Raw genomic sequence first — 15,406 nt, forward strand, 5'->3', positions numbered from 1 at the left:
CTCCAATTTGCCTGGTTCCTTATTCAGATTAAACAGACAAAAGCTGCTCTGTCTTACTGTTGAGTGCTGTCCAGTAGACTCTGAACAGCTGGATGCAGACACTGCGGTGCAGGACCACTAATAGAGGACGAGTCGTCTTTCCTTTGCTTAATGTAATCGCAGTCACGCACAAATGGTAAACAGGGATGAGCCAAGCAGAGGGCTCCATGAATGGTTTCTGTGCTTATATAAAAATCAGTTTCTCCTTCACCATTCAGACTTATCAGTCACTGATGTATAATTAAAACCAATACATTTATTAATACACTTTTCTTTACAGGCAGAGGACAGCAAACATAAGGTACACAGTGCCATCTACAGGCCTTATGTACAACAACATGCCACAGTTATTCTGTAATTGGGGTTATGTCATAGAAAAGTATGCTTTGATTTTAAATTTTTATTATTTTATTTTATTAACACACATTTCCCAATTTTGGAAGATCTCAATCTTTAGCATGTCGGCTGTTCTCGAAAAGAATTAAAAGTCGAATTTAAATCCAGAAAATTCGTGAAACCTGCTTCTTTTCTTTTTTTTAAAGTATCGCATTAGATCATTTTCTTGTTTCCAGTAATAATGACTACAGTGTGATATTTCTTTTTGAGTTGCACCCAGAGTTCAGACTGTAGAATCACTTATAAAATATAATGGAAGCAGTTTCTCGTGTAATTTCACCATCAAACATATAGATGGTATGTTTTTTCAGATTAACCCTTTTTTTTTATTTCAAAGTGTTAATTATTTAACATTCTGACGATAACTGATTGTAGTAATATGTTATTATAAATAAACGAATGCGTATTATTACAATAAAGCTGGAAAGCAGAATATAAGCAATTAAAATAATCTCCAGCTGTAACATATAAAGTGACGCACTACACATGAGTGAATCGGTAAGTATGACCCACTTGGCTTCACCTGGAAACAGACGTGTACATATCATCTCCCTATAGCAGAGTATCGACCAGCGTGCGCGATGGCATGTTGTTGAACAGGAGATGAAAACATTTGCACATTTGTGTATTTCTTCGTGGTCTTCCCCTCTGCATTAGCAGAAAAAGAATAATACAACGTATCGCTATTGGTGCAACACTAGGCGGAGTTTTTTTTCTGTTCCTAACAAATAAAAAAGACTTTGCTGCTTCTTTACGTCAGTAATCCGTCACCGAGGATCTGACAGGTGAGCTGAAAGTGCACACCTGTCGCTTATTAGCAGCCTGCTGATTCAAGCCCCGGCCTTCTTTTAATAAACGCGACCTACTTTCCTTTGCTGGATTTCCAAAGAACATGTAAGGAAATAACTCATCACTACCGGCTCATACAAACTTATCTCACTCAAATTCAGCGGATTTATATGCTTCTAATATTTTCAGGAACTCCTTACAGTACTCGTTCGTCTTCTTCATCCTGGTGCCTCATGTCATATCGCTCGGTGAGTTTGGTTGCTGAGGTAAAATGGTGAAAATAAAACGTGACATCTGGAGGTGTTCTCATCGACTTTCTTCCAGGACGCTGCAACGATATTTCCTTCTCGTTGTGTTGGATGAGCAAAGGGAACGATCTGGACAGGTAAACGGGATTCATAGATTTGCATAATCTCCCCCTGTGCTGTTCAGAGACCTCGGGACAAATGTAAAAGGGATGAAATAAGTATTTAGTTTCTTAAATAAGTTAGTAGTACAGAGGTTTTAACATGAAAAATATGCGTTAGGTACCTTAATTAAAAGTACCTGTATTTACAGAACTGCATACATTATGATCAAATAATTCTTAATGTTTATTAAAGTTTAATGTAACAAATGTTTTAAGATCACTATAACCTCAAGAATTCATACACCAATGACAAAACTTCCCACTATTACATTAGAACTACTCAACTGAAGTAACTGAGTAAATATACTGTTTAGTTTTGATCAAAGAGGTCTAATGAGCTTAGCCAACATGACTTACTGTATTAGATGATAAAGAGAACGGCTTGTTAAAACTTCAAATGTGACCAGATCATGTTATGCTGCATGTCTGAATAAGGGTGACGATAAACAGGCAGCTATTAATCAGTCATATGGAATGATCATGTAATATACGGGAGATGTTTCCCATTCTTTAAGGAAAAATGGAGACATATGGCTCAATGGCACATCATTAAAATCCATCAGAAAGGCGGGCAAAGTGACTTCTGTGACTCTGTCGCCGGGTGTTGAAAACCAGCTCACCCTCCAATATGGTGGCTCTGTCCAGGCATGGACTCTAACAGTTCCACAAAGCCCACGTAAGCAACGCACCGTCTTAATCCCAATTTAATCTGACACCCCAACCTCTTGTTTAATGTTCCTTTAAATGTGTTTACCTCACCCCAAGGTGTAAAGTTTACTAAAATCAGAGGCCGAAAGCAGCCACTACAACATCCAACAAATGCCACTAAGGTACTTTTGACAGCAACTTTTACACAGATGAGTGGTTATGTTGGATTTCATGCACAGTCCACCTCACTGCATAGTTTGATTGTTGTTGGGATATGATCGTTCCTCAGGATTTCCTCAAGTTGTTGAGTCCCACTGAAGTGTTTGCATGTGAAAATGGAACCGTATACTTCCAACAGGAGGAAAATTTCTTCCTTGCTTTGGGTGAGTGTCGTTCCTATAGTTGCACTTTAGACAGCAAAACTGGGAAGTCACCTGAACCAGCTATGAAATGGTCCTTAGCAGCAGAATTGCATAAAACCACAGGGTGTTATTTATATATGGATAGTTGTTTCCTAATGTTTATACCCTGTATTTATAATAAACTGGTAAAAGATGCCAATTTTGTCATTTAACTATTAGCAAGAAGGTAAGTGACCATTACTGATGTTGAATATTCAGGAAAGGTTCTAGTCTCTTCTGCCTTGCATTGATGTTTGCTGCTAACTTAATCCAACCAGTATCTAACTTTTAGAGTTGATATTTAAGTTGTTTGAAGACCACGTGACCTGTAGCTAGGCTACCCTAGCGTGGATATCATTGAAGTAAATGCTTTTCATCTCTACTCGAGCACTCAAAGCTCTTCATACAACATGTTTTTTCACCTGTTCTAGCATTTGCACTCCAGCGAATGCATTGGTAACCTGGGCTTCAGTACCCAAGGATACTTAGGCATACAGACTGGAGCAGCCAGTGATCAAACCACCAACCTTCCAAATAGTAGATGACCTGCTCTACCTCCTGAGCTACAGCCACCCAGTTGTGCTGTAAAAATGTTTACCATTCAAACTATTATGATGATTAAGATGAACGTGTGCGTTACTGCTGCAGTTTTCTGCATCTTTAAAACTATTTTTTCTCCTCAGGTCACACAATGCGCCTCGCTTTCAAACTGGTGTCCCGCAGTCCCTCCATGTTGCTGGTTTCCTGGGAGAGGAATCAACCAGATGTCATCTATAGTCACAATGTGACTTTGTACCATGTTGAACTAGGCTCCTATAACACGCAGACTTCGGATGTTACCACTCACAACCACTACCGCTTCTCTGCTCTGGACCCCTGCACCCTCTACATGGCCTGTGTAGAGGTTGCAGACACTCTCTCCTTAGCATGCCTCTCTACTATTACTGGTATGGGCTAATGAGTGACGTTTAGTTAAATTAAATTACATTTGCAAAGGTTAAAGGCCTTAAATTCACATAACAACCTCTAGATGGCGCCAGCTATGATTTTTAACCTCAAAGCTTTTTGGGGTTTTTTGTTTTAAATGACACATCAGTTGTTTTCAACACATGCTAAAACTGCTGTAGCTCTTGTTCTGTTTCTCGTCAGATCCAGATGTTCCAGAGAACTTTGAGGTTACATCATGGAACAGCAGCAGCATATCTTTATCCTGGGACTGCCCTGTGAACAGCAAGTACTCGGTCTTCCTTCTCACTGCCTTCTACCTCAACGGTACAAACCACATCACAGACGAGGCCTCGTTTTGGCACAAAGATAACTTTGAGGTCAGCTTGTCTGACCTGCAGCCCTGCAGCAGAGTGAAGTTCGGCCTACAGTCTGTTTGCCAGGCAGGAATCGAGTCCCGCTACAGCAAGATGGTCCTGAATGACGGAAACGCTTGTATGTGACTCACAAACACACTGTTTGGATTTGAACCTGTGTAGCAGTTTGACAGAGTTTACCTGCTTTAATTTATGAACCACTCACATTTTTGACCATACTGGCACTCTTATCTCCCTATAGAATAGCATTTTTAAATTAAACTTCATGCAGAGAAGCTATTAGTTATCCTTCAGTGAAAGCCCCTCTGCTTCTCCCTCAGTCCATTCCAACATTGAGGACTTGCGTCAGACATTGTTTGGCCCCACCAACTACACCCTGAGCTGGGAGGTGAGGAACACCTCTTCCATCTCCATGTTCAGAGTGTTTCATGAAGGTGTGCTGCAGGGTACTACTCTCACGAACGGCTACGCTGTGAGGGGGCTGCTGCCATGCCAACAGTACCAGGCCAGGGTGGAGGCACTTTGTGGAGATGGTGTGCTCATGAGTGCTAAGATGGTCACAGCACAAACGGGTAAAACATGAGCTGTGTGCGTTGGCCAGCCAAGTTGTGTAACTGGTGGTGTTTGGCATTTAATAATGTAACTACTTTTAGTGTTAATGGGATTAATGAAATATTGAATTATAAGTATAATTACATTGTAAACTGGTAGTTGCCATACATTACTGAATTTAAAACAGCTGTCTCAGGATGGTTCAGTAAGTCAGCTAAAGACATGTTTGCTTTATTAGCTTCTCGCTATTTTCACTGTCAACTTGTCTTACTGCTGCTATTTGTAACATGTTGGGCTTCATATGTATGTATGTTATTTACTTGTCTTTGTGTCCTCTGTATCGATTCTGCATGTGAATCCAGGACCTCACGGTGTGTCTGAGCTGACGTACCACTCTAATGACTCTACTGCTGTGTGGACCCCTACTAGCCCACAGCAGCAAGCTGTGGGCTTCATATATGAGCTGTCCCTGAAGAACGGCACCACCATCGACAGCAGCCGCGTGTCAGCCACAAAGCTACGCCTCCTAGGGCTGGAAGAAGGGAAAACTTATGTTCTCAATGTGTGGGAAGAATGTGACAACCAGCTGGAGTCTGAACATTCGCATTTGTTTTTCATGGCAGCCAATTCATCTACAGAGCTCCATGTGAGGGCTGCTGGACCTGCTCACGACACGGGTTGGTTTGACATACCTTTGTTTCAATAGTGTTTGACGTAAACCTTTACCCACTGTTCCCATTTCCTGGTGTCTTTAGAACTAGAGTTAGATTATGACAACATGGGTCTCACAGTGGTTGTACCTTGGAAACTGCCTGAGGATCTAGACAACGGCACATCAGAAGCTAAAGATAAAATAGAGGAGATCTTCAACAACAAGGTGAGCAAAACATCAAAAATTTATATCAGCAGCTATGGACTAAAAAATCTGTACACAGCAAACTCTCCAGTGTTAAATTGACACTAGAGAGTGTCTATATGGGTCCACCAATCTGAGTGTTAATTAAATATAACACTGAGTGTTAAATGAACACTTTTGACAGTAACCTAGTCAGTTTTGAAGATTAACAATGACCAACACTGAGCAGTGCTGACTTTCTAACACTGGAAAATAACTCAAAATGTTAAAAATTTTCCAAAAAAAGTGTTCATTTAACACTCAACAGTGTTATATTTAACACTCAGATTGGTGGACCCATATAGACACTCTCTAGTGTCAATTTAACACTGGAGATTTTGCTGTGTACTCGGCTCATCTTAATTTTATGCAATTCTGTATAAAAAGTGAAAACCCGGCTAAAAGTATCTCCCACTCTTCTACATCTAATGTTAGCCAGGGTGCTTGGTGAGAGGGAAAAACCTTAAGATGACAGATGCTAATTTACCTGCTGATAGTAGCTCTGTTTCCACACAGTGATCTCAGAGTAGTGAAAAAAGGTCAGCAATACCTTGTTTAGCTCACTAGACTCCCATCGGTCTCATATTTGGAAGTAGGTGAAGTTGTGCCAGAAATTTTTGCTTTTATGTTTTAATATCAATTTTTAGCTTTCAGGTTTGAGATGTTGGCAGACTGCAAGGTGCCATACATGAGTAACCTCACTCTCTATGCTTGCTATTCCATTTAAACTTTAAAATCAAGGTTTTTAGTTTCTTATGAAGATTACTGAATTTAAGGTTGTTGTTGTTTTTTTTGACTTGCCAAGTTGAAAATTTGTCTTGTCCTCCAGCTGCAGGAGCTATTGAAAGATAAACCAGTTCGGATAAAGTTGGACTCTTTTGAACCTGCAGATGAGCCAGGCAAAACGGAGATTTTCTTCACGGCTTTTGATGCCTCCCAAACGAAAGAAAATGTGCCCGTACCTATTGAAGATCTTCTGCATTACACTGGCTCTCTAAATGCCACCAACATCACTGTTAAAGGTGGAGTCATTTACTGGGATGGTAAGTGTTGGTAAAAAGCTGGCTCAGCCCTCGCCAGTTAAAACTTCATCTTCTTAGTGGGATTTTATTTTCTTTGCATGCCTGCTTGTTTATTAGGTCCAGACCTGTGTGCTTCCAAACAGCCTTTATGTCCTCACAATTCTCTGTGCATCAACACTCTGGGCTCATATTCTTGTGTATGCCAGCATGGTTACTATGACGTCAGCTCTGTGACTGAGCGTGCTCCAGCTTCACATCCAGTCTGCCGAGGTACAGAGACCTCTCATCAATCTCTTAAACCTATGTATTTTATTTTAAAAGCTGATCCTTTAAAAGAAATGCTTGTGTAGTACAGCTGCTGTGTTGTTGTTTTGTTTTTTTGACCCTTGATTTCAAACAGAAAAAGGTCTCTTCAGTCGGTGTCTGGATAAATTGATGGCTGGTGTAATAGCAAAGCCCTACCTGCATTCTCGCATGGGAGGAGCAGTTGCAGTGAAGCTGAATGATGGTCGCTGCATCGTGAATGAGAGCGAGACACTGTACTACTTCCGTACCTCACGAAAAGTCTCTGAATGTGGAACTGAGAAGCAGGTGAGTAACTACGCTCAGCAAGAAGCTCCGAAAGGTTTGTTTGCCAGGTTTCTTACCAATATTAAAAAAATATCTGCTAGTTTTCACTCAGTATCCTAAGTTGTCACCCTAGCATACATCGGTGACCTCTGAATATTTGCCCTCGACAGGATTGATTACACAGGATTATGTGATGTGCATGTCATGCCACAGGTGAGCGATGCAAAGATTTTGTATTTTTGTGCAGTCCTGGTGATCTTTGTTTTGGAAGGCAAACACATGTGGTGGGTGCCGCTGCCTACGTCATGACTGGATATTTGCTGGATAATTAATGATTCATAGTCTGCATAAAGCATCCTGAGTCCTATAATCTTATTTCAACAATAGTCTGAAAATTGTTGCTCACCAAGTGATATGATGTATACTCAAATTAGGGTTTGTTTTCCCAACTTGAATGTATCTGTTTAGCTGTGCAGTCAAATTAGCTGAGTTTTACAATAATGGAAAATCTACCTGCTGTGCAGTTTTTTGTCTTTCGTTTTTACTCCTTCCCCTCATACTTGTGGTTTGAGTTTTATTTCTGTTTGTCGGTTTTGTCTAGGTTAACAAAACTCACATCAACTTCCAGAATACTCTGAGTGTCACTTTGACCAAAGGGCAGATGATCAGCAGGCGGGACCTAAAAGTGGTGTGGAAGTGTGTTTACCCACGACATTATGTCCGCAACGCTCAAGTCAGCGTGGATATGGAATGGTGAGAGTCATCAAATCCCAGTGTTTGTAGGACTATTCATACATTTACCAGTTTGGGGTTTAAGTAAATGCAACCTCACAGAAACTACAAAACATATTAGACTACATTATATACAAAAATTAAGCCAAAATGCAGAAGCAATGTGTGAAAACACTGTTAATGTTTCCATAGGGATTAAAAAAGTAAGACAACAGCAGCAAAGTTTGTTTCTCAAAGATCAATATAATCTTCATGATCCTTGAGCATTGCTCCCTTTTGATCAGTGGGAGCAATTTGAAGTCTTCAATATCACAAATGGAAAGCACTCAAGATGTTTGCATATCTTCTCAGGAGTAGAATCTGCAACACATTTGGCCCAAGTTCACACTGCAGTGTTCAGAAACTGCAAAACACCCAAGAGCTGCGTTTCAGACTCTACAGGCCTCAAAGTTCAGAACAGTACAGTTACAGGGAAAAGGCTGAGCAGATATGACTTGTTCAGCCTTTTAATATGGAAGTATGGATTATGTTTATAAAACTCTTAGAACCAACTGCAAGACTTTAGACAGATGAAACCAAAGTGTGGATGTTTTGCCATAATGTACACCCTTTGGAAGGTTGGTGATTTTGTCTAGTCATGTAGCCACAGGACCCGAGCACCTTGCAGTCATTGAGTTGACCTTACTTTCCTTACCAAATTATTGTAAAGAAAAATATGAAGCCAAAAGTTTTACCAAAAAATGTCTGTTATTCCAGTTAAAATCATGTGTCTGAATATTTGTTCCCCTGAGGCATCCAAAATATGTGATTTGTTGGCCTTAGATGAGAAACTCATTGCAATGAAGGTGGAGGGGGGTAGTAGTAATCTTTAATGTAGGATGACCCATATGGAAAAGATCTATAAATCTTATAAAGTTTGTATCTGTCTTGTGTGAAACTTGTATGAAAAACATACAAGAGTGAAAACAGATATAAGATCCCTTGAAAAATTATATAAATGAAACTTGTATGTTTTGGATACTTACTGCAACAATATATGAAAGTAATGAGAAAGTGGCCACTTTCATGAGTAAATAAGTTTTTACTATTTCTTTTCCATATGGGGAGGAATGCTGGAATACGTTTAAATTAAGAGGCTAAACCTGTTGGGAATGCTGTGGTAGTGCTTTCACGGGGCTGTGCATGAACAAATCCATGCAAACTTCAGTGAAGTGAGGCAGGTGTGCTTTCTTTTTATCATGATATACTGTAAATCAGGGCAACATGAAAGAAAATGACTTCTTAATTGCCTCTTGGGGATAAATAAAGTCTCTGATCCTGATTCAGCTCTCTGACTCTCTGCTTGTAGGCTCACTTCCATGACCTTGGTGGAGTTTAACTCGTCAGTGCACCTGGGCCTGAAAATGACCTTGTACAGGGATGAGTCTTACACAAACAGTTACCGGGATGCCATAACCCTGGAACTCGAGGACACGCTGTTCTTCCAGGTGGCTCTGGAGACAAACGGCTCTTTTGCTGTAGACCTGCTCCTGCAGGTGAAGTCGTGCTGGACGACTGAGAGCATCGACCCTCACGACCCTACCCAGGGCGTCCTTTTGCAAGATGGGTATTCATGAAATCTCTCTCTAGAGAACTGACGTTTTATGTTTGACAACTAGGATCCATTGCTGAGCATGCAGCTGGCAATGAATGGGCTAGACTTGGAACATACCAAATACCTATTCCTCCTTTTTTTTTTTTTTTTTTTTTTTTAAATTATTTGAATAAAACTTTTTAAAACTGTATGGAGATAGATCTCTCTCTCTCTCTCTCTAGATCTCTCTCTCTCTCTCTCTAGATCTCTCTCTCTCTCTCTCTCTAGATCTCTCTCTCTCTCTCTCTAGAGAGATATATCGATCTAGAGAGAGAGAGAGAGAGAGAGAGAGAGATATCGATCTCTCTCTCTCGATCGATCAATCGATCGATCGATATCTATATAGAGATATAGATAGATATATAAATAAAAAAAATCTCAAGCTTTCTTCAAGTTGCTCTGTTAAGTCTGGTTCCTCTGTGCCCACAGACTTGATGACTTTCAGAAGATGCATTTTGAAAGGTTAGGATTGCTAAATGGAACCACACGCTTATGTTTCTTCCTTGTTGCATATGCCTTTCAGTTGTCCTGTTGACCCCACTTTCCACTGGCTGTCTGTGAACGGTCTGGCACATAGAAGCAGGTTTTCCATTCAGATGTTCAACATGCCTAAGAAGTTACCTCTTTACTTCCACTGCCTGGCCAGCATATGTGGACACGATGAAGACTGTCGACTGGTAAAATGGCCAATTGTTTCAAGCTTGAGATGCACTTGGTAAAATAATGTAGTTCATCCATTTGATGTGTCTGGCTACAGGTTACTCAGACAAAAGGGACGAACAGGTGGGAACATTGTCTTGTTTCTGCCCCCCTCTGATTGTGTCTTGGCATGCAACAACTACTGCACGTGTATGTCAGTCGCAGCGCATTTTGTTTCCTGCTTGGCTGTCATTATACTGAAACGACATTCATATAGTCATGGCTGTAAGTTTTGACAGGTTGTTGTTCATGCACTTTGCCACTTCAGTTTTTATTTGGAGTAGGACTCTTATTTTAGTTAGGTTTCTATGAATAGAGGAAAAAATATCTTTTTTTTTTTTAAGTTTCCAAAACATTTATTGTGGAACATTTAGTTTGGATATTTTGCCAAATAAGGCCACAATGAGATTCAGCCAAATCCCATTTTGCGGTGGTCGGCTTTGCACTTGGATTTGATGTCAGCTGTTGGAATCTTTAAAGTGTCGGTACACTCTGAAGACAAGAGCTCAAAGCTTTTTGGTTACAAAAACCTACAGGTACATGGAATTCCCTCAGGTGACCATTATTGCTCGTTTAACATGCTGCTCTGTGGTTCAGTCAGATTTATGTTAAATCTATTTACCTTATTGTATCCAGATTTCAGAAGTTTGTTTGTTTCTTGTGTTTCTGCATGAATCTAAAGTTGACTCTCATTCTGTTGCAGAAATGCACTGACAAGCAGCACACAAAGAGGTCCGTGAGTCAAATGGAGAGTGAGAGGAAACAAGCTGCTGTCGTGTCTGCTGGACCTTTGATTGTCAACACAAGAGTGACGTCAGCTACACCGTCTTACTGTAAGCTTGTCGAGGGATCATTCAGTTAGTTTAAGACTGAACTCTTAAAAGAATCTGCATCTGCTTCCATAACCTTAAATTACAATGCATCAATGCATTTCTGTTGTTAGTTTTTTGTTTTAACTTCAATTCTACTCGGTTCATATAAAAAAGGCAGTCCTGATATAGACTGTCACTGATCTTCTAATATGTCTTGACTTACTGCGCATGTGTGTAGCTGTGTGTACTGTGAATACAGAGGTGATGAAATGAACCTATATCCATCTCTTTCCAGGGCCAGAGTACATGACTGTAATCGCCATTGTGGCTGGATCAATAGGCTTTCTGGGAGTAACGGTGCTCTCAGTGAGCGCTACTAAAGCAATCATGACTTACTATGAACAGCTACGGCCCCAATAAAGTGTCTGAAACAGTATGTGTGACTTGTTGTTTTCTGCTGTAAACTCTCGGACTGATTCTCAAGTACCCGAGTTTGTACTTGTTCTTGCTAGTAAGTTTGCACACGAGTGTGGCCTTTCCAGGAACGCAGCGCGATCATTTTACAATAGGAACGACAGCGTACTTGATGACGTCTCCATTCCAGAGTTTTTACTGCCTCCCCTTCTTACTTTAACTGTGATTAATATTTGCAATGGAAATTACACATGACATGAGAAAATTATACATGATGTAGTAGTTTTGTTTTTAATTGTTTTTCTTAAAAAAACAAAAGTATCTTAAGAACTTTGGCAAAATTCACTTTTACATGTCATGTTTCATAGTGTCTAACTAGAAAAATTTGTCAGATGAATGTTTTGGTGTATTTCAGCCCATGAAACATGTTTTTCACCAAAGATTTTAGCAATTCTAAAAATTCAATTCGAACTATTCAGCTATTAGCATTAACACTGCATTTCTGACAGGAAATGCATTTTATATACAGTTTCAGTTACTGTTGTTCATATGTCAACAGAATGGGTTGAAATTGTATTAAATGAATACCATCAGTGTGTTATGTTACTGGACTACACTTACTGGACTTGTGGAAGTATTTTGAGAACCATAAGAGACACAAATGTTTGAAAGAAAAAAATCTTGAATATAGATGGAGACTCATGTAGAAATATGAGTTTATAAAACTGGATTCTGTCATGGTGTGTTGTGACAGGCAGGTAGTAGGACCCAAACACAGGACTCTAACGTGGAATGAAACTTAAATCGGCAGCTTTTATTGCTGGAAAAACATTTTCATTAGAGATAAATGTCACAAAAAAAGAAAACTCTAAACTCATATAGCAACTCAACTGGACTCAAACTAAAAACTAAGAAACAAGAACTAGGAAAACAAATCAGGAACTATGAACAAGAATTAAGTAAAGAACACGAAGGGGAAAAACACCCAGCCCACTGAAAACTCCCAAAATCATGAACAACAATCATCAAGGAACATATTTACATATTTACATATTTACAGTTACTGGAACACCAATACTGGGTCACAGTTTCAATGTCAGTCTGTGTCCTTTGGTCTGCAACAACAGCAGAACAGATTTCTCAGTCTTTTGAAGAAGCCCTTTTTCTTCTTCTTCTTGATCTGAAGGTCTTTGCACTTCATACTGGATTCGGGTTCAGGAAAAGGTTCCTCACAGGGAACATCAGGAACTGGCCCAATTTCCGAACGAGATCCTTTAATCTTATGTTCTTCGCCTTTAACACTGGATTTGGACTCGGCATAGGGTTCCTCACAGGGAATGTCAGCTAGTGCCACACTTTCTGAAAGACCTCCTTCAATCGTAAGGTCTTCAGCCTTCAGACTACATGAACTTTCAGAAAGAAGTTCCTCACAGGGAACGTCAGGCTCTGGAACACTTTCGGAAAGAGCTCCTTCGATTGTAAGGTCTTGAAAACTCAGACTGGATGCCCTTTCAGAAAGAAGTTCCTCACAGGGAACGTCAGGCACACTTTCGGAAAGAGCTCCTTCGATCGTAAGGTCTTGAAAACTCAGACTGGATGCCCTTTCAGAAAGAAGTTCCTCACAGGGAATGTCAGGCTCTGGAACACTTTCGGAAAGAGCTCCTTCGATCGTAAGGTCTTGAAAACTCAGACTGGATGCCCCTTCAGCAAGAAGTTCCTCACAGGGAATGTCAGGCACACTTTCGGAAAGAGCTCCTTCGATCGTAAGGTCTTGAAAACTCAGACTGGATGCCCCTTCAGCAAGAAGTTCCTCACAGGGAACGTCAGGCTCTGGAACACTTTCTGAAAAAGATCCTTCAGCTGGTGGAACATTTGCCATTGGAAGGCCATCAGAGGAGCGCTCTCCATTTGTGTTCTTCACATCAGGAAGACTTGAAGGGGGCTCAAAGATTTCACATATCCGGATCCTTGCTACATCAGCAATGGTCTTCAGCAACACTGGCGCAAAGTTTGCAACTTTGATAGACAGAATTTCTGGAGGAAATTTCTGCCTGATCTCCGTCAGGATTCTGTCGACCATATCGTCTCGGATGGAGCGGGTGAAAATGGCCTCTGTTTCCATCGCCGTGAGACTCCTGGAGACACGATCTAAAGTGGCCTTGGTGACACTCGTGGAGAGGACGCTTAGACTCTGGGAGGCCATGTTTAGGAGGGGACGAGGAGGAAGCTCCCAGAAGCCCTGGAGAACGCGGGGAACTACCTCGATCACTACCTCCTGCACGGTGAGCAGTTTGCTGTTATGCTGTTCCTGCTGCTTCTCTTTCAGGATTTCAACGTAATCCTTCACCACGCTCAGGAGTTTAGGTGCTCTGTAGAAAAACATGATAAGAGTTATCTTTTAAACATATTCAAAGCATCACTTAAATATTGAAACACTGTAGCTGGACTGCTAACCCTATAATGCCCTTTATATCATACATGGGTTTCTGTGACTTCTATCTCATCAACATGATCAATACTTGCCATAATTTCAAAATATTATGGACAAAAAAAAATATTTTGTCTAAAATTAACATTGTCATTAACAAAAAGTTGCCAAAAACACCCAATGTATCAAATGTGATACAAAAAAATATGATAAATACATAATAAAAGTAAATCATACACAACATGACATAGCAAAGAACTAATGTGTGGCTTTTGTTTAAAGGGTTAATAAACATCTCAGCTCCAAAGAATCTGAATTTTCTGGCTGTTTTTTGATGGGTTGTGTCTTACAGGGTTAATAACTGTTTATTACATGTGACTCACTGAAATTTAGGAGGTACGGCCTCTGGGAACTGAAGAAGCATTCTGGCTTGAAATTCAACGTCCCTCATTTTGTTGATGACGTTCACCGCCCACACCTGAAACAGAAAACACATGTACAGCGCGCTTATGTTTAAAGGTTGTGTGAACATAATGAAAAAAGTCTTGTGGGTTTTCTCGTCTCACCAGCTTTAGAAGAGGTTTGGCTTCCTCTTCTTCAAAACCCTCTAATTCAAACTCCCACAGCCTTCAAAAGAAAGCAAAGCAGAGGTTTTCTCTCAGCATTTACATGTCATCACAAACAGACTTTCAGGTGTGACAGTAACTCACTGCTCTCTGAGTGTCTCCCTGCTCTTCTCCACCAAAAGATCTCTCAGATCTTCAGCAGTGAGGTTCGGTGGAATCAGATCTTCCTGCTGAAGTCTGAGAAACTCCGTCATAATCGCAATCTAAAAGTAAAGGAGACATTTAATCACCACCACTCTCAGGTCCTCAGAAATTACCTGATATTTTCTGTCAGCTTTGGTTTGCATGAATCTGGGTCTAACCTGAGTCCTGTAGCCCGGAAGATGCCAGCAGATCTTTACAGCAGTTTCATAAATCGGTGTGTTGAACAACACCTGTCAAAGAAATAGCAATTTAGTCATTGTTACTTAAAAGGATTCTCAGTTTGTCCACTTTTAAAACTACAACAAATTCTTCAAATTATTGAATGCAGTAAAAGCAAAAACCTCACATACCCTGATAGGTTTATAGATTCCTTGACTTGATTCCATTTAGACGTTTTCAAATCACAGTTGGGAAGAAAAACGTTAACGGCTCTCCAACGATGGCGTACGGGGGGATCTCGACCTGAAAATGCTCTCAGCTCGATGGTCTCGCACAGATGAGCTCTTTTGACAGTCTGATGTTTATTTATGAATGCAGAATTTCTTGAGCAGTCACCATGGAAACTTGATGCAGCTTCATGCTGTTAAATTAAAAGTAAACACTGTGTATTTTGCTCTACATTCCACTAAACTTATCATATAAGTAAATAAAGTGTGGGTTAGGTCACTCCTGTGAAAAGAGCCACACAAACCGATGGATCAGAAAAGACAAAGTCAACCTACAGCATGCCTTTTCATATTATGTGCCTGCTTATCTCCATTTCTTTACAGTAGATGGGAACTGGGACTGTGGACTAATGCAAACATCTGAAGCCTGACAGCAGCTGGTATATACACAGCTTTGGATAAACTGGCCCAGAGGAAGAGACCTCTTAT

The 15,406-nt window shown here is 40.4% G+C and overlaps 2 protein-coding genes across 2 annotated transcripts; one reads left to right on the plus strand and one right to left on the minus strand.

Annotated features, from left to right (window-relative positions):
* The first annotated feature begins 921 nt into the window (after positions 1–921).
* On the plus strand, positions 922–11,339 carry LOC118455403 (uncharacterized). Its single transcript, XM_087830417.1, has 20 exons — positions 922–933; positions 1,325–1,329; positions 1,414–1,472; positions 1,549–1,609; positions 2,149–2,309; positions 2,399–2,463; positions 2,571–2,664; positions 3,366–3,629; positions 3,832–4,122; positions 4,325–4,576; positions 4,919–5,233; positions 5,312–5,433; positions 6,281–6,494; positions 6,591–6,743; positions 6,874–7,064; positions 7,645–7,796; positions 9,124–9,381; positions 9,932–10,085; positions 10,811–10,940; positions 11,215–11,339. The coding sequence occupies exons 1-20, from the start codon at positions 922–924 to the stop codon at positions 11,337–11,339; spliced, it is 3,078 nt and encodes a 1,025-aa protein (XP_087686543.1).
* Positions 11,340–12,413: 1,074 nt separating this feature from the next.
* Positions 12,414–15,009, minus strand: LOC148098015 (uncharacterized). The gene is made up of 6 exons (XM_087830585.1): positions 14,882–15,009; positions 14,690–14,761; positions 14,472–14,590; positions 14,328–14,388; positions 14,145–14,239; positions 12,414–13,702 (listed from the first exon to the last, which is right to left on the minus strand). The coding sequence occupies exons 1-6, from the start codon at positions 14,915–14,917 to the stop codon at positions 12,430–12,432; spliced, it is 1,656 nt and encodes a 551-aa protein (XP_087686711.1). The 5' UTR covers positions 14,918–15,009; the 3' UTR covers positions 12,414–12,429.
* Positions 15,010–15,406: the final 397 nt, after the last annotated feature.

The sequence above is a fragment of the Neolamprologus brichardi genome, chromosome 17 (assembly GCF_056152115.1).
Source record: "Neolamprologus brichardi isolate AB-2024 chromosome 17, ASM5615211v1, whole genome shotgun sequence".
In the NCBI taxonomy this organism is placed as follows: Eukaryota; Metazoa; Chordata; class Actinopteri; order Cichliformes; family Cichlidae; genus Neolamprologus; species Neolamprologus brichardi.

Excerpts from the sequence above, each read along its gene's own strand:
- LOC118455403 (XM_087830417.1), top strand. Across the intron at positions 4,123-4,324 it reads CCTGAATGACGGAAACGCTT|TCCATTCCAACATTGAGGAC; the intron begins GTATGTGACTCA and ends CTTCTCCCTCAG. Across the intron at positions 9,382-9,931 it reads GGCGTCCTTTTGCAAGATGG|TTGTCCTGTTGACCCCACTT; the intron begins GTATTCATGAAA and ends TATGCCTTTCAG.
- LOC148098015 (XM_087830585.1), bottom strand. The coding sequence starts at position 14,917 with ATGGAATCAAGTCAAGGAATCTATAAACCTATCAGG. Across the intron at positions 14,762-14,881 it reads GAATCTATAAACCTATCAGG|GTGTTGTTCAACACACCGAT; the intron begins GTATGTGAGGTT and ends TTTCTTTGACAG. Across the intron at positions 14,389-14,471 it reads AGGGAGACACTCAGAGAGCA|GCTGTGGGAGTTTGAATTAG; the intron begins GTGAGTTACTGT and ends TTTCTTTTGAAG.